This window comes from Carassius gibelio, chromosome A21 (genome assembly GCF_023724105.1).
Source record: "Carassius gibelio isolate Cgi1373 ecotype wild population from Czech Republic chromosome A21, carGib1.2-hapl.c, whole genome shotgun sequence".
In the NCBI taxonomy this organism is placed as follows: domain Eukaryota; kingdom Metazoa; phylum Chordata; class Actinopteri; order Cypriniformes; family Cyprinidae; genus Carassius; species Carassius gibelio.
The window spans coordinates 3,295,675-3,317,176 of NC_068391.1; the positions used below are offsets into that span (position 1 = coordinate 3,295,675).

The 21,502-nt window shown below is 36.6% G+C and overlaps 2 protein-coding genes across 3 annotated transcripts in view; both read right to left on the reverse strand.

Annotated features, from left to right (window-relative positions):
• camsap1a (calmodulin regulated spectrin-associated protein 1a) overlaps positions 1 to 865 on the reverse strand; it is a 22,698-nt gene extending 21,833 nt beyond the window's left edge. Inside the window, exon 1 of one of the 2 annotated variants that reach the window (XM_052537872.1) lies at positions 528 to 865. The gene's annotated coding sequence lies outside the window, so the exon portion shown is untranslated. The remainder of the gene's footprint in view (positions 1 to 527) is intronic. The other variant, XM_052537871.1, reaches the window with a different exon arrangement.
• Positions 866 to 2,860: 1,995 nt separating this feature from the next.
• Positions 2,861 to 21,502, reverse strand: part of notch1a (notch receptor 1a) — a 31,671-nt gene continuing 13,029 nt past the window's right edge. Inside the window, exons 11-33 of the mRNA XM_052537218.1 lie at positions 20,690 to 20,923; positions 20,494 to 20,604; positions 18,668 to 19,006; positions 17,760 to 17,873; positions 16,739 to 16,858; positions 16,501 to 16,653; positions 15,309 to 15,537; positions 15,006 to 15,207; positions 14,504 to 14,657; positions 13,423 to 13,607; positions 13,125 to 13,257; positions 12,771 to 13,028; positions 12,020 to 12,132; positions 11,166 to 11,737; positions 10,072 to 10,485; positions 9,822 to 9,970; positions 8,983 to 9,193; positions 8,205 to 8,277; positions 7,966 to 8,128; positions 7,592 to 7,890; positions 5,828 to 5,975; positions 5,649 to 5,746; positions 2,861 to 4,904 (exon numbers count right to left, since the gene is read on the reverse strand). Coding sequence (XP_052393178.1) covers positions 3,702 to 4,904; positions 5,649 to 5,746; positions 5,828 to 5,975; positions 7,592 to 7,890; positions 7,966 to 8,128; positions 8,205 to 8,277; positions 8,983 to 9,193; positions 9,822 to 9,970; positions 10,072 to 10,485; positions 11,166 to 11,737; positions 12,020 to 12,132; positions 12,771 to 13,028; positions 13,125 to 13,257; positions 13,423 to 13,607; positions 14,504 to 14,657; positions 15,006 to 15,207; positions 15,309 to 15,537; positions 16,501 to 16,653; positions 16,739 to 16,858; positions 17,760 to 17,873; positions 18,668 to 19,006; positions 20,494 to 20,604; positions 20,690 to 20,923 — 5,675 coding nt within the window. The 3' untranslated portion in view covers positions 2,861 to 3,701. The remainder of the gene's footprint in view (positions 4,905 to 5,648; positions 5,747 to 5,827; positions 5,976 to 7,591; positions 7,891 to 7,965; positions 8,129 to 8,204; positions 8,278 to 8,982; positions 9,194 to 9,821; positions 9,971 to 10,071; positions 10,486 to 11,165; positions 11,738 to 12,019; positions 12,133 to 12,770; positions 13,029 to 13,124; positions 13,258 to 13,422; positions 13,608 to 14,503; positions 14,658 to 15,005; positions 15,208 to 15,308; positions 15,538 to 16,500; positions 16,654 to 16,738; positions 16,859 to 17,759; positions 17,874 to 18,667; positions 19,007 to 20,493; positions 20,605 to 20,689; positions 20,924 to 21,502) is intronic.

Here is a 21,502-nt window from a genome sequence, read left to right on the forward strand (position 1 = left end):
TAAATATCCAAGTAAATAAATGTATAAGTTGCTGTCAACAAGTACCCTCTACATATTTGACAGATGAACGTTCTTTGACTGTAATGGACCATGGTAAACGCCATCCCTGTACCATGGTACTACCACAGTATTCAGCCCAGCCTTTGAATAAGGACAGTTTGCAGTCATTATAGAAGCTACAATGTAATACTGCGAGTGTCCAAACACCAAACAGCAAAGACAGGCCTAGACAGACAAACCATCATCCAGATCAGACCAAACAATGCATGATCTTACTGATGGAGAAATGATCACCTCCCAATAACCCGACATAAACCAGCATTGATGAAAGAACGTTCAAATGTGATTAATGCATGTTTGTGAACACAAAGCAATTAAATCTGATGTTTGTCAGCGCGCAATCTTTACTGCAGGCTCTGCAAACGAGGGCTTATGAATGAACGGAGCTGCTTTACTATCACTATGACAGAAATCTAATCTGTGTGCTGCACCTGTGAGCGGCGACATCAGAGACGAGCCGACATTACCTCAATCCACGCGTCCGATCCACAATCAAGCTTTAAAGATGCGTGAATATCCCCGACGCTTTTAATGAAAGCTCTCGCTCTCGCGGGCGTCTGTTCGTTCCACTCCCCGCGCGGCCTCCGCTACATGACGCGCCGCGAGATATTCAGCAATTATGACGCAAACGGACAGAACACGTTTGGAAAACGTCCCGGTTCAAAAAGACACGTTTGCTCGCGTCTCTTCTGCCATCCGGGCGCTCGGTCATTGTCTGGCCGCCGTTGTCCTGAGAGACGCCGTGGCCCGTCGCTGTTTTTGTCGCTATGGATATATATGCAAGCTCATGAAGGACAAGAGCGCATGCGCGCGTCTACAGGCGCGTCCTGCAATAATAACACGCCACACGATCGATACGCTCCACAGTCATTAGGCTATACAAAACTCACTTTTTGGTTTTGTTGTCTGAAGTACATAGACAGCACATTTGTCCAGCATATTGATCAACGGTCTGTTATTTTATAATAGTGCTTTATAAATAAACTGAACTGAATCTGTGAGCCCTAAACAATTTTTATTTTATATATTTACACCCGATTGTACTTTTTTATTCTGATGTTTATACAGCATTATTACCCCCAGTCACTTATTATTTATTTAGCCTACATTTGTAGTTTTTCTTCTTGTTGTTTTGTGTTTGCATAATTGTATAACAGCCTATAATTCATGGAATATTCTTTATTCCTTTCCTTTTTGTTTGTTTGCTTGTTTAAATATAAATATATTTCAAATGTAAAACTATTGCAGGACTATAGGAAAACAATGAGAACTTGAATTTGATATTTAATAATATTTGTAGAAATTTGCTGTATGCTATTTGTTTATTTTATTGCGATCCCCGACTATTGATTTGACCTATAAATCAATAGGCCTACAGTTAGTAATATTTTTAAACGTTAGTAACGTTTTTCAAAACAACTTGAGTTAAAGGATAATTTGAAAAAAAAAATAGCCTACATCATTATTTGAACTCGAACCCACATGAACAAAACTATTATTATAGTCCCTTAGTTAAGAACATTACATATTAAAAATATCTGTAATAATAATTTTTAATTATCCCAGCTAAAACGGTACTACGTCATAGTACAGGTATGCATCTTGTGTTTTTTCGGCTCTGCAGCGCCTTCTGTAGCTGATGAGAGTCTCTGAGGGCAAAGCAGGACAGCATCAGCTCATCTGACTGGGGTTATCATTGACCAAATCCCTCGTGCATCCTTAACCTCACCCCTGCTGAGCATGAACCGTAGATTCGTGGCAGGTGACTGATGAGCTTTAGTGTTGAGTGCATGTGTGTGTGTGTGTGTGTGTGTGAGAGAGATGATTTCATAAATCAAGAGCATTGTTACATTAGATTGAAGTCTGATGCACCTGAACACGATTAACCAAATCTAAAATAAAATATACTGACCATCAAATAAGTCCATCTGTTAACATAAGACAGTAACATAAATTAAGGTGTTTTTTTTTTTTTTTTTTACTTTTAACCATTGCTTCTTTCTAAAACACGAGTCCTCTATTCAATATCCGTAATGCTTTCTCCAGTGAAGAAGCTGTTTTCTGAATCAGGAGAGAAATCTGCACAGATCAAGCACCGTTTACAAGAGAAATACAATCCTAATCAACAGTTATAGATTACTAAAACATATTTGGGTCAGAATCGATGGCTTGAAATGAAAATGCCTTGATGGATTTGTTTCTTAGAAAACACACAGCTTTCACTTCAGAAGAAGTTAACTGATGGACTGGAGTGATGTGGATTGATTATTGTGATGTTTTTATCAGCTGTTTAGACTCTTATTCTGACGGCACCCATTCACTGCAGTGGATCTATTGCTGACAAGAAACAAACTCATCTACATCTTGTATGGACAAGAAGACAAAAGGGGTGTTTCAGCAGCACCCACATGCATGAATGAAATGCTGAAGCCATTAACCGATTTGTGCACTACAATCGATATTAGCCAATATTGGCATCGATTAAACAGAGTCACACAGGAACACACTAAAAGTCATTCTAGTGAATTAGTGGCCTGGCAAACCAAAGTCACATGAACCTGTTATCATTTCATATTTAACAGTCTAGTTTTAATTTTAGATGCATATTCTCAAGTGCACTATTATTGCTTTTACTCTGTTATTTGATCAAATAAATACAGCCTTGGTGAGAATAAAAAGACTTAAGACACATTAAAAAATATATTTCTAACAACAGTTTAAGAAATAATAATAGTGATGCTTTTTTTGCCAGTCACATGAATATTTTGATGGCAAATCAAATTTGACAAACAAGTAAAAGTAATGTCACCAAACGGTGTCCTTTATTGTTTCAAGAAAAGTCACTTTACAAAATCATTGAACAAAATACTTTTTTTTCCCTCAAACTACAAGTCAGTCTTTTCATGTCATTATTAAAACATTTGATCTGCATTTAATAAACCTGTCTGGAAATCCACAATCACACCTCATAAGCACAGATGATGTCATCACCCTGCGACACACACACACACAAACACTCTTCTCCTTCTCTTTCTCACACACACACACACACACACACACACACCTCATCTACATGTACATGTCATAATATCTCCTACAAATCTACAGCAGGCAATAAATAACAGTGAATGCTACACTACATACGAAAAGCTCCCCAAAACACCTGAAGCAGGGTACCTTGGGAAAAAGATTTGGGTTCAAAATGAACTCAGAACAGTGTCTACAGACGATACTCGGTAACATAGCATAAATCAGCCATAATCGGCTCTCTTTCATGTCAAAACGAATGTGTCATACATTAAAATCACAATATTAAGACTCTTTTCTACATTTTTTGTTCACAGAAAACGAATTGTTTGGTTAAAAATGACCATATAAAACCTAATTAATACTGAAATTTTAATTAAAAAAAAAACATTCTGAAACCATATTTTTCAAAATTATTTTCAGAACAGTTAATGGTCAAAATAAAAATAAAATGCAGTATAAATAAAAAAAAATCTTATATCTGTAGTCCAATATGCATATAAATAAATACACAAATTAATAAAAATGGTTCTTAGCATACAAAAATCAATAAAAAGTGTTCATTCATCATTCATTTAAAATTGTCTATTCAGTTTAGCTTCTCAATGCCCCGCCTACTTAAAGGCCTCTGGGATATGGTTCATCTGCATACTGGTGGGCGGGCTTGAGATACCCTCTGACCAATCAGACAGGTTGGAATGTGGAGACGAGCTTGACCATTGGTCGGGAGATCCAGGGGAGGGAGTAAGGAACGGGTGGTCGGGAATCTGCTGCTGGTGACTGGGTGTGTTGTCCATAGGGTTGGAATAGCTATGTTGAGAAGGTGGAGTCAGAAACTGCATGCTAGAAATGGGCGTAGCCATGCACTGGCTCTCCTGTGATAGGATAGTCTGGATGGGGGTGTGTCCTGACCCGGACTGAAGATCCAGCCCACTTAGGTCACCTAGGAAGTGATGAGAGAGGGCGTGGCCAGAAGTGGCGCTGTTTTGGTGCTGCATGTGCGCCATATTCTGGTGGGCGTGGTTGTGAATCATGTGCGACGGGGCGCCGAGGTGGCTGCTTTGCATTGTGGGATAGCCCATGACCTGTGGCATATTGGTGGCAGAGAGCATTGAGGGTATCAGGGTTGTGAAGCCTGCCTGCTGTTGCTGGTGCTGCACTCTTTGCAGCCAATCGCATGACGCCGTTTGAGCCCCGCCTCCATTGTTAGGCACTGGCAGATGGGATAAGCGCGGAGGAGGGGCGGAGTCATACTGCTTCCCTAAACTCTGAAGAGCTCCACCCATGTGGGAGTCAGCCAACCCTTGGAGTTGATTTAAAGTGATGGGCGGGGACTGTTGGAATGGTGATGTCATTGTGGGCGGGGACGAGACGTCCGACAGGTAACCGTGCGGCGACTCCAGCGAATCAACTGGCGAGAGGATGGACACTTCTATAATGCCTCCATTTTTGCCCTCTCCGCTCTTTTTCTTTTTCATTCTCATGTCTTTTCCGCCATCCTTACCTCCGACGCCTTTACCGCTTGGTTTCCGTGCCTTCTTGGCCGTGTTGTTGTTGTTGGCACCGCCCGGGCTAGGTTTGATGCCCAGATAGGTGTTGGGCGAGCAGAGAGGGGGCGATAAGGGCAGCGCGGGACTCTGGACCAGGTTGTATTCTTCTAATAGACGGACGATGTCGTGGTGCATGCGCTCAAGCGCGATGTCGCGTGGAAGCTGGTCTAGGTGATCCGCGATCTCACGGTTGGCCAAGTGATCAAGAAGGACTTTAGCGGTTTCGTAACTTCCCTCACGAGCGGCCAGGAAAAGTGGTGTCTCCTCCTGCAAACCGTATTATCGTTAATATTTATGATAACTGAAATAAATAAAATATAAATATCAGAACAAACTAAACATAAATTAGAAATTTTGCCTTGGTAACCAGCTAAGTTTAAGATGAAGCACTGAAATTACCAACTGGAAATATATAAAACTAAAATGAAAAAAAAATTAAATTATAATAATTAAACATAAATATAAAAAACAAACAAACAAAAACTAATACAAATGCAAATAAAATAAAAAAAAGTTAAAAAGAAAATATAAAAATAAAAACTTATTAAATACATTAGTAAAAACTATAACAACTATATAAATGATACTAAAATGAAACTGCTATAAACACAGGTTATTCCAATTTTGATTTAGAATAATTTGCACTAAAGAATCATGCACAATGCAGTTTTATTAAAATTTTTATGAAAAACTTGAAAAATTGGAAATAAATTAAAATAAAAACCAATAAAAAAAAATTATCTAATCAGAAATACAAAATGTATTAAATAAAAATTACATTAAAAATACTAATGCACATAACATAAAAATTGACAAAATGTTTAAATGAAAACTTACAAAAAAAAATTAAAATAACAATAATTTCAAAATATTAATAAAAGCTACAATAATACAAAAAAAGGCTAAAAAAAAAACTAGATATAATGTTTTTATGTGGAATAATTAAAAATACATTTTAATTTTCAATTTATAAACTCATTGACAATTTAGTTTTACTGTAAATGCACCCACCTTGTTATTCTGTAGGTCTTTATTTGCTCTATTCTTCAGAAGAATGACAGCAGCGTCCACATTATTAACTGCAGCCGCCCAGTGAAGAGCCGATTTACCTACAGACACATAAAAACAGATTGAATTAGCAGGACAGCAATGAAAGGTGTTTTGAGAGATTTGGTTGTTTGTATTCATACCAGAATCATCAGTAGCATTGGGATCTGCATGGCAGTTAATGAGCTCTTCCACCATTCCCTCGACAGCCAATCGGGTGGCCAGGATCAGCGGAGTCGTCCCATCATGCATGCGGGCGTCCAGATCCGTCGCTCGGTTCCGAATAAGAATCTGATTCCAGACACAAAGAAAAGTTAAAAAAATATTCAACAACCAAGAGCAGCTAAAAAACAAAAAATTACATGGTATTTATACAAAATGAATTATTTATAAAATAGTTATATTATATATTAAATATAAATTTTACATATTCATAAATATATGATTAAATTGCGATATCAGTCAAATACATTTAAAGGAAAACTTATTTTTTTAATGGATTATGTGCAGTGTTATTAGAGCGGTTTTGCTTTTTTTTTACATTTTGTAATTTTTATTATTTTGTAATAATTATTTTTCATTTACATTATACATTTAATATACATTTTATTTTAATATACATGAATACATTAAATATACTTTTAATATATTACATGTAAAAATAATTTATTGGAAATATTTCTATTCAGTTTTATTGTTAGTTCATATTCATTTTATTATTATTATTACTAAAGTTTTAAATTTATTCAATTAAGTACCCTTAGTTGTCAAGGGAACATTTTTATTTTTCGTGTACGCTCAAATTAAAAAATATATATTTTTACTTTATTTCATTTTCTAAAATAGTTTCAATATAGTTAACAAAAACGTAAGATTAAATATTATTTTATAATATTAAAATTGAAATAAATAAAAAATCTAATTTTAATAATACATTATTTATTAGTAACATATTTTTACTATCATTACTAATAATGATATTAATAATAAGGATGAAACGATTAACCACAAGCCAGTTGAAAATCGATTAAAATATGTGACGATTCAAACTGGATTTGATTCAAAGTCAGACAATTATGTTTTTGCTTCAAAATTCGAAATTATTCAATCTAAATTAGATAAAAACTTGTCTCGTTGCATGCATGCAGAATCTTTCTTTGGATCATGATTAAAAATTGTTATAATTGGAAAGAGCATAGACGAAGCCTTCGTTTGTTCATATGAAGAGCTTTCTTTTATTTGTGTTATTTATTTGATTTGGGTTTGTTCTTAAATTTCAATTTAGTTTTGTAATTTAGCAAACGCTTTTATCCAAAGCCACTTTCAAATGAAGACAACAAAAGCAATCAAAACCAATAAAACAGCAATATTATGCAAGTGCTATATTAGTATATTATTACAGTTTTATATTTAAATTTCACAAAGAAACATGCAGCATTTCGTCCAAGCAATAATAAAAAGACACAAAATCTCATTTTGTAAAAAAAAAAAAAAAAAATTGTGATTTGAATCGAATCACGAGTTGAGTCTATCTTTATATCCCTAATTAAAAACATCGGTCACACTTTATTTTAGGGTCCAATTCTCACTATTAACTAACCATTAACTTTTGCCTCAATTAAATCCTTATTTGCTGCTTATTAATAGTTTGTAAGGTAGTTGTTAAGTTTAGGGTATAGGGTTGGATTATGGATGTCATGCATTATTTGCACTTTATAAACACTAATAAACAGCCAATATGTTAATAATAGACATGCTAATAAGCAACTAGTTATTAGTGTGAATTGGACCCTATACTAAAGTGTTACCAAAACATCTTTCATCATGCAGCTGTTGTTTGCTTTCACACAAATTCATTTAGTTCAGATGCTCCTGAATATATAATAATTAGTATTTTTCTCATTTACCTGGAAGACTCCCTGTGCGTCAGCAGCGACAGCGGCGTGGAGAGGCGTGCGGCCCATGTTATCCTGAACGTTAGCATCGGCGCACGACTCCAGCAGGCGTTTGGCCGCGTCTGAGCGGGCGTAGCGGGCTGCCAGGTGCAGCGCGGTCTCCCCGGTTCGGTCCGTCTGATTGTGCAGGTTAGCGCCGTGGTAGATAAAGTCATTGATGACTTCAGCAGAGGGATCGTCTTCTCCCTCACCGTTTTCATTCTCGAGACCGCCGCCGCTGCACGACGCGATCATCAGCGGAGTGAAACCGTCTACAAGAGAAACTGTTTTAAAGAAAACCCTAGAGCTGTCATCAGTTATGTGATGGGAAAGGTGTGAGCGCTCACCAGGCCCGCGGACGTTGACGTCCATGCAGTCGTTCTCGATCTCACCCTGTGGTGGAGTCGGAGCCATAGAGTTCAGACGCAGGTCAGCGGCGTCCAGGTGCTGCTGCGTCCACTGCCTGTGATCCAGCTGACCGCTCATGTCCAGAATAGACTGCTCCTCAAACTAAACACAAACACACAGTTACACATCCCTCTGGGGTTAAACACTGGAGAACACTTCACACAGACAGCGGACTCACCTGGAAGCGTTTAGCCGTGTCGTCTTCTGCCCATTCGCTCAGTTGTTCATCCATCAGAGAGTTTTTCAGAGGCCTGATGGGATGCAAAGTTGTCATTAATGTGAGTCAGAAAGGTGCAAAACAGTTGCATGCAACTAAACAATGTCTGTTTTTCTGAACTTTAGGGGCAAAAATGCATGCAATTTCATTGCATTATAAATATCAATTACTAATATGAAATACATTAACAGAAAAAAAAGAGAAAGAAAAAAAACACAAAATAATAGTACCAAAATTTAAAAACTTAATTAACACTTAAACAAAACTTAAAAGTAAAAGCCAATGAAAAATAATAGTATATATTGTAAATAATATTAAAACACTGCACAAAATACAAAATTTTTTACAAAAATATCACATGGTCCCATTAACTGTTATATATTTTTATACATTAAATATACGTAATTAAATTGTGAAAAGTCACTCACACTAATATAAAAGACATTCACCAGTGGATAAATTCATTACATTTCAGGAACTATAATTGTTTTAAGGAATTATGTGCAGCATTATTTTAGTATTACTAATATAATTTTTACAGTATTTATTGATATTTTGAATTGAACATTTTTAGTTTTCATTTAAACTTTAATTTTAGTATTTATTTATATTTCCAATAAGCTTAACTTTTTTCCAGTTCTAGTCATTTTAGTACTTCAACTTATTTCAGTTAGCTGTTTAATCCATATTTTTATTTTTGTTTGGATTGAGTTCTCTTTTAACAGTGTCACACACTCACTTGAGTCCCACAGAATCCTCTCCGACTGGTTCCCTTCGTTTCTTTTTGGGTTCTGTGACTTTAAATCCCTCGGGGAACCAAAGCTGCCCATGTTCCCTCTTCCTCTTCCTGGAGACCACGACGCCCACAGCCCCCAGCGCCAGAACGGCCAGCGCCAGCAGCACCAGGAACACGGGGTACATCTCTCCTGGCTTCGACGGGGGGTCCTCACCTACACACAGATACAGTTCTTAATGTAGGGCTCGGTAGAGTATGATTCAGTGTGATAGTTAAATCGTAAATTGTTCAATCATTTCCAGTAAATAAAATAAAGCACAAATACAACATAATATAAATATTGGATGAAAAACAAATCACAAATTAGAAATGTTGCTAGGAAACTAAAAAATAAAATGACTAAGTACTAAAATGGATAAACCTAAAAATAATAAACAAAAACTAAAAATGAAAGCTAAAAAAAACCATTAATATTTGATGAAAAAAAATTAAATGTTGCAACTAATTGAAAAAACTAATTGATAAGAAAATGAGTTTAAGTACTAAAAATCACCAAAACATAAAAATAAATATATATATTTTTTTATAGAAATACAAAGCTGAAAAAGACAAAAGGGCACATTAAAAATGAAAAAAAAAAAATCTATATTTTTTTTTTTTATAAAAAATTCAAAGCTGAAAAAAAAAAGTGTGAACAAAATTGGAGATGTTGCAATAAATTAGATAAACAAAACTGAAAAAAACTAATTATGAATGTAAAAAAAAAAAAAAAACTTGGTAAATGAATATTGTTAAAGTACATAATAATAAAACCCTGATTTTGGCATAAATGTGGCACTCACTTGTGACAGCCTCGAGGATGTAAGGAACATTGAGATTCCCGCTAGAGGCCAGCGCTCCGAGGAAAGCCGCCACATCCGTGGCACTCTGGAAACACTCATCAGACTGCTGATAACACTGACGGTTGTCAATCTCTAGATACACGATGGACCTGAAACACAAACATGTAAACGTCATCATGACAAATCAGCACTATTATATGATGACTTACATTTATCTATTCAGTTTTAACAGTGATTTGCATTCACTCACCCTTTGATCTCCATCTGATCGAGTTCCCGTCGTAGGCGGGGCTTAAGGAACTCTGTCAGGCTCCTCCTAGCGCGCTGCAGCAGCTGTGCCGGGTCCGTCCAATCAGAGCGCTTGTGCTTGCTCAGCTCGTGCTCGTTGCCATAGTATGGGAAAATGAGCGGCTCTCCGTTAGCGTCGCGGCGAAACACCACGTTGGTATGCAGCAGTCCACTCAGCTCGCGGAGGAAAGATGAGGAGCGGTTGCGAAGTTCATTTGGTGGGATGTGCACCACTAGAACCAGACTTCCCACAGCCAGTTTCTGAGGAACGTCATCAGCGCAGTCCAGACCGTCCCATTCGCACTCGGCGTTATTACAGCCCTGGTCGCAGTGACCATCTGCATAGTGATCCCTACAGTACTGATCGTACAGCGGACTGAAGACAGAGATTGAGGAGGAAGTTGAAGGAGACGTTTAAAAAAAAAAAAATTACTGGCAAATTTTGCACTAGTTACTCTAATGCATTTGTGACATTTTGTAATTGTTTATATTATAACATTATAATAATATATTTGGATTTTTTTTCATTAAGATGCATTTTCCAAAGTTAGTAAAAGACTAACAAAATTTTAAATGAGTCCTTAATGATAAAGCGATTTAAAAAATAAATAAATAAAATCATATTATAAAATTACTAAAAACAAAATTGAAATGAAAATAAATGAAACCTTAATAATAAATAAATAAATAAATAAATAAATAAATAAATAAATAAATATATATATATATATTTCTAAAAAGTATAAATAAATGTAACAGCAAAAATAAAACAATATGAATAATTATCATAGAAAAGTGGCTCCTGAACAACAAAAAGTTTAAACTGTATAAAATAGCAATCAATGTTTTATTTATAATATATATATATATATATATATATATATATATATATATATATATATATATATATATATATATATATATATATATATATATATATATATATATAAATTAATCTATTGCATTAAATTAAAAGAAAAATACACATAATATATAATTAAATTATATAACATAATATAATTGAATTAATTGATGCAAAAAACACATTTGACTTACTTGCACTGCCCCTCCAGTCTTTGGCAGTCGAAGCCATCATACAAGCAGCCAGCACTGGCGCATTGCTCATCGCATTTCCCGTCGTTGAAGTACCTCCAGCACTGCAGGGCGTCACTACAGTTCTGCCACGGGTCGTCGAAATTCAGAGAGCAGTCGCCGCCGTCCCATCCACACTCGTGATTGTTACACTGGGTATCACAGATGGCATTTCCACCCCTTCCTTCACACTGAGCGATTTCACATCGGATCTCCACCTCCGGAGGCGGGGCGATGTCTCGGCCCTGCCCTCCTTTGAAGGAGTAGTCAAGGATGTGGCAGAGGAGTCCGTTGAAGTTGGCGGGGCAGGAGCAGCGGAAGAACGGGGCGTCGTTTATGGGTTGGCAGGTGCCGCCGTTGTAGCAGGGGTTGTTGAGGCAGGGCGAGTCCATGCGTGTTTGGCACTCGTGTCCACTGAAGCCCGGCAGGCAGAGACAGCGGGGACTCAGGTGTCCCGAGACACAGGTAGCACCATTACGACAGCGCAGGGAGCCGCAGGATTGGGCGTCATATTCACAGGAGGAGCCAGAGTAACCCTGAGAGAGAGGCAAAGGTTAGAAAGTGCATTTAAATACAGAGTTCTGGCATGAAACTCTAGATGGCACAGCCCAATAGGTCTAACTCAATCTGACCTAATGACATCATTACCACATGGCACAGCTGATTGGTGAATACATTAACATTGTCACGTACATTACCATTCCAATCCCTCCGAGAGCTGTCATGACAGAAAGGTGTATCTAAACTGATCCATCAGAGCTTAAGCACTAAAGCTGTTTATGTGATGTTCAAGATCACAGATGTGTGTTTTTACTCACCGGCTGACACTTGCAGATGTATCCATGTTTGGTGTTACTCGCTACAGCACACGTTCCTCCATTTTTGCATGGTGTGTCCTTGCAACCATTGAACACAGTTTCACAATGCTTACCTGTGAAAAAAATAATTATTTAAGTAAAGTAATACAAATTTTTAGAGAGAAATAAGCTTAACTGCCAAAAAACAAAAGATTTTTATAATTTTTTTTTTAATATATAACCTCATAATTTCTTCTTTTTGTTTGTGATTCACTAACAGTACATTATCTAGTGTTTGCTGTATTCATATCGGTCACATTCACTGATATACGGTATTTCTCGGACTAAAAGTCGCACCTGAGTATAAGTCACATCAGTCCAAAAATATGTCATGAGGAAAAAAACATATAAGGCGCACTGGACTATAAGTCACATTTATTTAGAACCAAGAGAAAACATTACCATCTACAGCCACAAGAGGGCGCTCTATGTCTTCACTGTAGACTACAGGAGCCCTGAGCAGTATAGAGCGCCCTCTGGCGGTTGTATATGGTAATGTTTTCTATTGGTTAATTTCTCTTGGTTAATTTCTCTCGGTTCATGTCAAATTAATTTTGATAGGTCGCACCTCACTATAAGTCGCAGGACCAGCCAAACTATGAAAAAAAGTGCGACTTATAGTCCGGAAAATACGGTATGTTTATTTTCAATGCAAATGTGATCATTTGTTCATATTCATGCACTGGAGTGTGTCAGATGCATGTGTTGGTACCGGTGTATCCTGTACGGCACTCGCAGCGGAAGTCATTGATGAGCTGTACGCAGTTGTAGGATCCGTTGGGGTCACAGGGGTCAGACAGGCACTCGTTGACATCGCCCTCACAGCGCTCGCCCACAAAACCATCCGGACACACGCAGCCGAAACCTCCAACACGGTCCACGCAGCGGCCGCCGTTAAAACAGCGCGGCTCGCCGGTTAACGGATCCACGGCCGGGGAACAATCATCAACGTCAATCTCACAGTGAACCCCTGCAAACACGGCCAGAGAAAACAACCAAAATGATTCACCAGCTCAAGCATGAAGAGATGAATCCAGTGTTTGAGAGCGTGTGAAAAAGCCCGTACCTTGTGTTCCCCGCGGACAGGAGCATTTGTACGTGTTGATGAGGTCGATGCAGGTTCCTCCGTTCTGGCAGGGTTGAGACACACACTCGTTTATCTCCTTGCTGCAGTTGACTCCGTGATATCCAGGAACGCACTGAAGGAGAGAAACAGACGCTAGACTCGTATAATGATGATGCTACAGTGCTAGGTAATAACTGATATGATGTAATTTGGAATCAATAACAGATTACAATTTGTAAGTAATGTGGTCAGTACTGATGATATATACTCAGGTGTGTGTGTGTGTGTGTGTTTCTACCTCACAGCTGTATCCTCCCAGGTAATCGGTGCAGGTGGCTCCGTTCTGGCAGGGGTTCGGCATGCACTCGTCCACCTGCTCCTGACAGTAGCTGCCCTTGTATCCGGCCTGACATCTGCACAGGTGTGTGTTCCCCACGTCTACACACTGACCCGCGTTACGACACAGAACCGCCACAGACACGCCTGAGAAAAGGAGACACAGAGAGATTAACATTTGCAAATTACATGATAACTTTTAAAATGGTGAACATTTTTAAATATGTTTGTATGCTAGGAGAAAATACACAGTGTCGAATTATAAATATCAGCATAACTGTTAAATATTTGTAAATTTTTGGTCAAAAAAAGTATTTAAATTTATTAATTAAATGTTTTTTAATCTGTTATTTAATATGTAATATAATTTGCAACCAAATCCAAAATTTTTTGTTTGAATTCTGTTGACCTAAAATATATATTTAATGTAACCATTAAATCTTAAGAAACAGTAATTTATCAACACATTTTGTGGTTCTCTAATGTCAGTCAATGGTCATACACTTTTTAGAATGTACATTTATTTTAGCTTTTTTATTCTTATTTTTATATTTATTTCTTATTTTCATTTATTTTATTAATTTATTAATTCATCAGAACATTGACGAAATAAATAAAAAATGCAATAATTTTGATTAGAAAAAAAATCTCAACTTGTTAAATAAAATATATTAATCTTTGATCTGTTATCTTACATTTCATGTATTTTAAAACAAGCATTCTCAAACTTTCTTACTGATATTTTGTCAATATTTCAATAATAATATAATAAAACACTGTCAATTAATGGTCACATGACATGCTGGTAAATAAAAATAAAAATAATATATATATATAATATGTATTTTTTTTTTCATAATTTAAATATATATATTTTTTTTAGGAATGCTGATTGTTTTCAATTATTTAATTGTTTTAATTTGACATTTTTATGAATAAATTCATCATTAGCTTTTCATCAACCCCTGCAGTTATTTCACAAAAAAATATTATTTTCTGGGTCTTTTAATTTTAGTAGAAATCTCATTATTAGTGATTGTTACCTTGCTGCCTGGCTGCGACCTCACAGCTGACACTGGGGACGTCACAGTAGATGCCCGTCCAGCCGCTGGCACACTGGCAGGTGAAGGACGCCCCCTGCTGCCAACATGAGCCACCGTTCTTACAGGGGGACGAGTCACACCAGCGCACCAGACCCTGAAACACAGACGTCAGGAAATAAAACATGTGCCACATATATCTATATCATGAAAATATACCACAAAAAAAATGTAGACATAAAAAAAAAAATTCACTATATATATATATATATATATATATATATATATATATATATACATACATATATATATATATATATATATATATATATATATATAATTAAAAATATACATTATTTTGTATTTAAATAAATATAATAAAAAAATATATAAAAATAATAATATAACCATATAAACTATTAAAAAAAAACATAATTTATTTTTTCAGTAGATGAATTTACTGCTTTATGTTGTTTAGAGAGGAAAACAGCGTGTGTTTGTGTACCTGGCAGTTGAGTCCGGTGTATCCGTGTGGACAGGTGCATTTGTAGGTGCCGTATCCGTCCTGACAGGTGCCTCCGTTTTGGCACGGCCGCGAGTCGCACTCGTTAACGTCATGCTGGCAGTAATTCCCGGTGAATCCCGGCAAACACACGCATGAGAACGAGTTTATGCCGTCCACACATGTTCCTCCATTAAAACACGAGCTGGTGAGGAGAAACAACACAGATTGAGATTTCCAAAATGTAAAATGCAATTTAAAAAAAGATGAATTTGCAATGCCTTTGAGAACGTGTTGTGCAGGTACCTCTCAGTGCAGTCGGGGGTGTTGATCTCACAGTTGATGCCGCTGAATCCTACAGGACAGCTGCAGGTGTAGCTGTTGACGCAGTCGGTGCAGTTCCCTCTGTTCCGGCAGGGGGCGCTCACACACTCGTCTATATCCTCTGCACAGCGCTCTCCACGGAAACCAGCCAAGCACACACACACAAAGCCGTTCACACGGTCCTGACACACACCGCCGTTACTGCACGGATCTGAGAGAGAGAGAGAAGAATTACAATTACTGCCATATTCACTCTTTTTAATCAGTATTTTAATAATCTCTTTTTTATTTAGTAATGTTACAACATAAATGTATTATTTTTGTTAATCAGCATGAAATACTTTATCTCTATAATAAAATGACTAATTTAATTAATTTTCTATCATTTTTTTTTTTACCATTTCAACTTTTACTTTATTGTATATTAGCATTACTAAAATGGTGCATACAAAGCACATTAAATATTTTACTTTTAAAATAAAACTGCATTTTATAAAATTTAGTTTTTATCCATTTTTGTTCTCAATTTAATGTAACATTTTTTAATTCAATTTAATTTGCTTTTGTATCTTACCATATGCTTTATTGTATATGACTTAAACAGTGGAAATAAAGCACATTAGATTATTTTAAAATAAAATTGCATTTTATTTAAATTTTGTTTAACATATTTTGATTTATAATTAATTCAATTATTTATAAAAAAAATTAAATATGCATTTCTTATATTGCTTTATTTTATATTTTTATTATTAAAAGTACAAATGACATACAATATTTTATTTTTAAAATAAAATTTATCATTTTAATTTTCTGTTACATTTTTTCAAATATTATTAATTTACTTTTTTTCCATTTTATCAATTGCATTTCTGCTATAAATGTAAAAATAAAACTGAATTTTATTAAACTGTCATTCACTTGTTATTTTGCATTGCTTTAGTAATACAAATATATAAAGCATATTAAAATGAGGAAAAGAAATAATAATCACAGAGTGATTTCAAAACCACATATAGTGGTTTATTCTTTTATGTGATTATTTTGTAATAGTCCTTTAAAACAATATCTATTTTAAACCCTAAAGAGCATTACAGGGCATCAAAAGCACCATCTAACGTTCAATGATTCCTAGAAATGCTGTCTAGGTTTGTGCATGCCCTGCGTGTCTTACTTGGTGCACAGTCGTCAATATCGTTCTGGCACAGCTCTCCACTGAATCCAGGGTTGCAGCGACACTTATATCCTCCACGCAGGTTCTCACACACTCCTCCGTTAGTGCAAGGATTCCTCACACACTCGTTAATGTCCACCTCACACGTCTGACCTGTAGTGAGACGACATCGGTTATGATGACGATCATGACATGTAGAGAACGTGAAACACACATGAACTCACACACACACTCTTACCTTGCCATCCGGCAGGACAAGCACAAGAGAAGCTCTGAAAATCCTCGGATTCGACACAAACGCCTCCGTTCTTACAAGGATGCTGAGCGCAGGGAGCCAAAACGCTCTCACACACCTCGCCTAAAACACACACATTGAGAAAGCATCAAAACTGATGCAAAAGTTACATACAGGCTAGGGTTATATTGGTTATCTAAACCTAAATCCACCCGTGTATGTGTGCTCTCAAACATCATATTTCTGCTTGAACAGTTCTGTGTATTCATGTAGTTGTCAAAATGTTTTAGAACAGATGCTCGCCGAAGAAGTGTGTTCAGCAGAAGTTTGTGAGGATCAGTGGTGTTTATGTGCATGCGTGCATCAGATGCTCCAAACACAGAGATCTTGTTCTGACAGAGGAACTGTTCACCGATGACAAAAAGCTGCCTTCAGATCACTGGTTTCATTTTTCATTTATATTTTAGTGTGTTTAGCGATTCTGAATGGATCCGAATATGCAGTCCTTCGGCATCTCCTGTGGTCTTGTTTGATATGCAAGGTTGACTATAATTACTGTAATTATTCTGGCTAATTTGAATTGGCTTTCTGCCACCAACAGAAGTGTAATACACATTTGAGCATGTTTAATTCCACCCAGAATTCAGCAGGTTTTTCCTCAAAATCAGTGAAGAAAACGCCTGTTGATTTGGCACAGAAGTTTCTTTCTTTGTTTTTTCAGTCTCACTCTTCTACTGCCTCAGTTTTCCTGCAGGCACTTCCTTATCTGTGTCTACAGTGACCAGCCGAAGCAGGAAGTCCCTTGATGTTTCCTTTTATTGTCAATTCTTTGCCTCAACAGGAAACAGGAAGAGGCTAAACAGGAAATGAACCAATTTGAGTTGCCACCCTTGACACAATACAGAGTTATTTCTTGTCCCCTGACATTTTTACAAACACCTTTGCAAAGCTTGCCATTTCAAAACAAGAACCAGCTGTACAATGGCTGTTGTGTGTGTGTGTGTGTGTGTGTTCATGTTTGTACCGGTGTAAGGCAGCATGCAGTTGCACTTGAATCCAGCCACATCGTCAATGCAGGTGCCCTGGTTTAGGCAGGGGTTGGATGCACACTCGTTAATATTTGTCTGGCAGTTGGGACCTAAATGCAAGAAAACACACAGAGTCAAATCATTATATACTCTAAATGCAAAAATAAACAAACAAAAGGGGAAATGCATGCTTTTGGGTGTGTAGCATTACAGTACGACAGATTCGGACACACTTTCTGTAATAAAATTGAGTAATAGTAATTTTAAGTGAATTATATTGTGCAAAGTTTATTCAGACATTAAAAAAACATCTATTTTGGCTTTGCATTAAATGCTACTTTTAGTAGAAAAGTGTAGAAAATGTAAGAGTTTAAAAGTTAACAGTCACTAATTATTTTATTTTATTAAATTATTGATTTTTTACATTTTTTTAGCCTTAAAATCATGCATGCATACTTCAAAGTCCACCGAAAATATTAATGAAATTAATTTTATTTTAATAATTATTTTTAGATTGCATTTTATTATTATATTTAATTCTTACATTTTGCAGCAAAATCTAAGCATACTAACGACATTAAAAAATTGCATTAAATTGTGCACACACTCTGTTGCCGTTTGCATGCAAGCGTTAAGCTTTAATTTAATCAATTATCTTATTACTTAACTTATAGTTCAAAATCTAAAAACAGCTTTGCATTTAATGAGATTTTTTGTAGAAAAAGTAAAAAAATTGTATATGGTTGAATGTGAACCATCACTAACTTCTCCAATACGTACTGCAAAGGATTTTGTGCAGTATCAGCCCAAAAAGCATGCAACTTAAATAGTATGCAAACGATTAGACCTAATCTTCAATACTACTTGGGAAGTATAGTATATGAACTGGGACGCAGCATCTTACCGCTGAAGCCAGCTCTGCAGGTGCACACGTAGCCGCTGGTCATGTCCTTACAGGTGCCTCCGTTCACACACGGGTTGGACAAACACTCGTTGATGTTGATGTCACAGTTGCGTCCCGTCCAGCCGGCCTCACACATGCATCTGTAGCTGTTGATCTGGTCCAGGCAGCTGCCGTGAATACAGGGGTTGCTGGAGCACTCGTCGTGTTTGGAGAGGCAGGTGGCATCACGGAAACCCTCCGGACAGACGCAGGTGAAGCTGTTGATGCCGTCGATGCAGGTGCCGCCATTATGACACGGGTTTAATGCGCAGTCGTCAATGTTGATGTTACACATTGAACCTGTGAGGAATAACAATACGTATATGAATGTGTGGAAAAGACTAGAGAAATGCAACTCGCTTTCACCTTCTGAAATGTGACATATGTGAGTGCAAATTAATAATCAGTGGGAAATAATAGAGGATGGACTTTATTAACTTTATTATGAAAGCCTTAGTTACGCGATTTAGTATGATTTTTTTCTTCTTCACATATATACATATGTATTTATCATATATGATGCTCTCATATATCATATATGAAGTCTCACAGTGATCCAAGCAGAAGTTTAAGAGATATAACTATTATTAAGTTAAATTGCATAGTAAAGGAATGTTCCTTGGGACTCCGATCTGTGTTGACCTCTTGTTCTTTGTCTGCCTTTGTGTGTGTTTGTGTGTGTGAGCCCCATCCCAAATCTCCAGCCCTGCTCCAAATGCACAAAGGATTTCCTCCACCCTCTTGTGCTCTTTCATTCGTCCTTTCTCTCTGTCTTTCACACACCCCTCACACACTCGCTGGGGGGAGGGCAGGTCCTACACAGGGCTGTTTGCAGATACAAAAGGACAGACCCTATTTCACACACGGCCGAACAACAATTACCCCCTCGACACACACACACACACACACACACACACACACACACACACACACACACACACATCCCTCCTCTGAAGGGTAATGGGTAACTGTTCGATTCTCTTACAACAATGGTACTTTATTGCAGTTTCTCTATCACACACGCTAAACCGAGTATAATACTTACTACAATACATATAGTGCTGCTCAAAATGTGTTCAGGTTCCCTTGCAGCACCAATAGACTGCATATTATTAACCTTGCTAATAAAAACTATTTTTGTAAAAAAAATAAAAAAATTCTACAGCAAACAAGGCATTTGCTTAATGTATATAAAGCAACAAAAAAAAACATGCGTGAAAACATACATTCAGCTCAAAAAGTAAACTCTCCAGCTCTTATGTGCACAAAGGATTGTGGGCAATAATAGTTCTGAGTAAAATAAAATTGCAATGACAATATGTGTACTCAAAGATTTAAGTATCACAATACCAGGACATACTAGGTTAAGAAACTACGTTTTTTTTCCCCTCTGCATGCAAATATAATTTAATTAGCTCCACATTCTTTATTACTTAACTCGTTTGTTCATGCACATAAAACCTGCTGTTTTGGCTTTGCGTTCAGTATTATTTTAGTAATAAAATCGAGGTTGAAAACTGTCCTCCACTTATGTGGCATAAAGAATTGTGGGCAATGTAATTGCTTAATAAAATAAAGTTGCAATATTGAAAAAAAAAAAAACTGTATAAAAACTACTGTTTCTGCTTTGCATTCAGTGTTATTTTAGTAAAATTTGTGTGTCTCAGCTGGGAAAGCCAATCTCTGTACTAAGACACATCTGATATCTGATACACAAGCTCTGCACTTCGCTGGCCACCTGTTCTCACACACACACACACACACACACAGATGCTGCACTGACTCACCTGTGTATCCGGGTTCACACACACACTCGTAGCCGTTGATCTTGTCGATGCACTTTCCATAGTCACATGGTTTTCTCTTGCAGTCGTCAATGTTTATCTCGCAGTTTATTCCTGCGGACACAATCACGGCATGATTATGTCATCATTAGTCCACCGTTATATTTCACACAAGTGTTTGTGTGTGTGCATGTGTTACCTGTGGTTCCTTTAGGACAGGTACAGGTGTACGCGTTCTCTCTGTCCTGGCAGGTGCCTCCGTTTCGGCAGGGTTGGCTCAAGCATTCGTTTATGTTGGTCTCACACAGGCGGCCCGTGTATCCTGGGCGACAATCACAGGTGAAAGCGGCCACACCGTCCCGACACACGCCGTAATGACAAGGGCTCGACGCGCACTCGTTGATGTCCAGCTCACAGTGAGCGCCAGCAAACCCTGCAGAAATACATTTGAAAAGACACATTGCAAATTTAGAATGTTGGCAGTGATGCTCATTTCATATGCGAAGATGTTAGCCAATCATAATACAGGCAATTTACATATGGAATTATTTAAAGGTAGTGTCTCATTTCAAAGGCTGCACCCTCTGGAGGCCACATACATCATTGCAGCCTCATTTAAAAAAAAGTAACCATTACATTCCAAAGTAAGGAAGAAATTACAATAATTTATTCTTATTAGTTTTATGACAGAATTTAGACTTCCACGGCCAACAAATGCGAACTTAAAGTCTTCAAAAAGAAGATAGATTTACAATAACAATTCTAAGGATCAGAAATAAGGTGAAATATTGTGAAAATCTTTTTTGGTGAAAACAAAAAATATATATTTTAAAAAATAAGTTTAAATAAAATTAGATTAAATAAATTAAGATAAATTAACAGAAGAAATTTAAATAAGATAAAATCAATTAATAAAACAAAATGTAAACAAATAAAAATACAATTAGTAAAAATAAAGTAAAATAAAATATTAGATATTTAAAACAAACTCAAAACTTAAAGTTCAGAAATG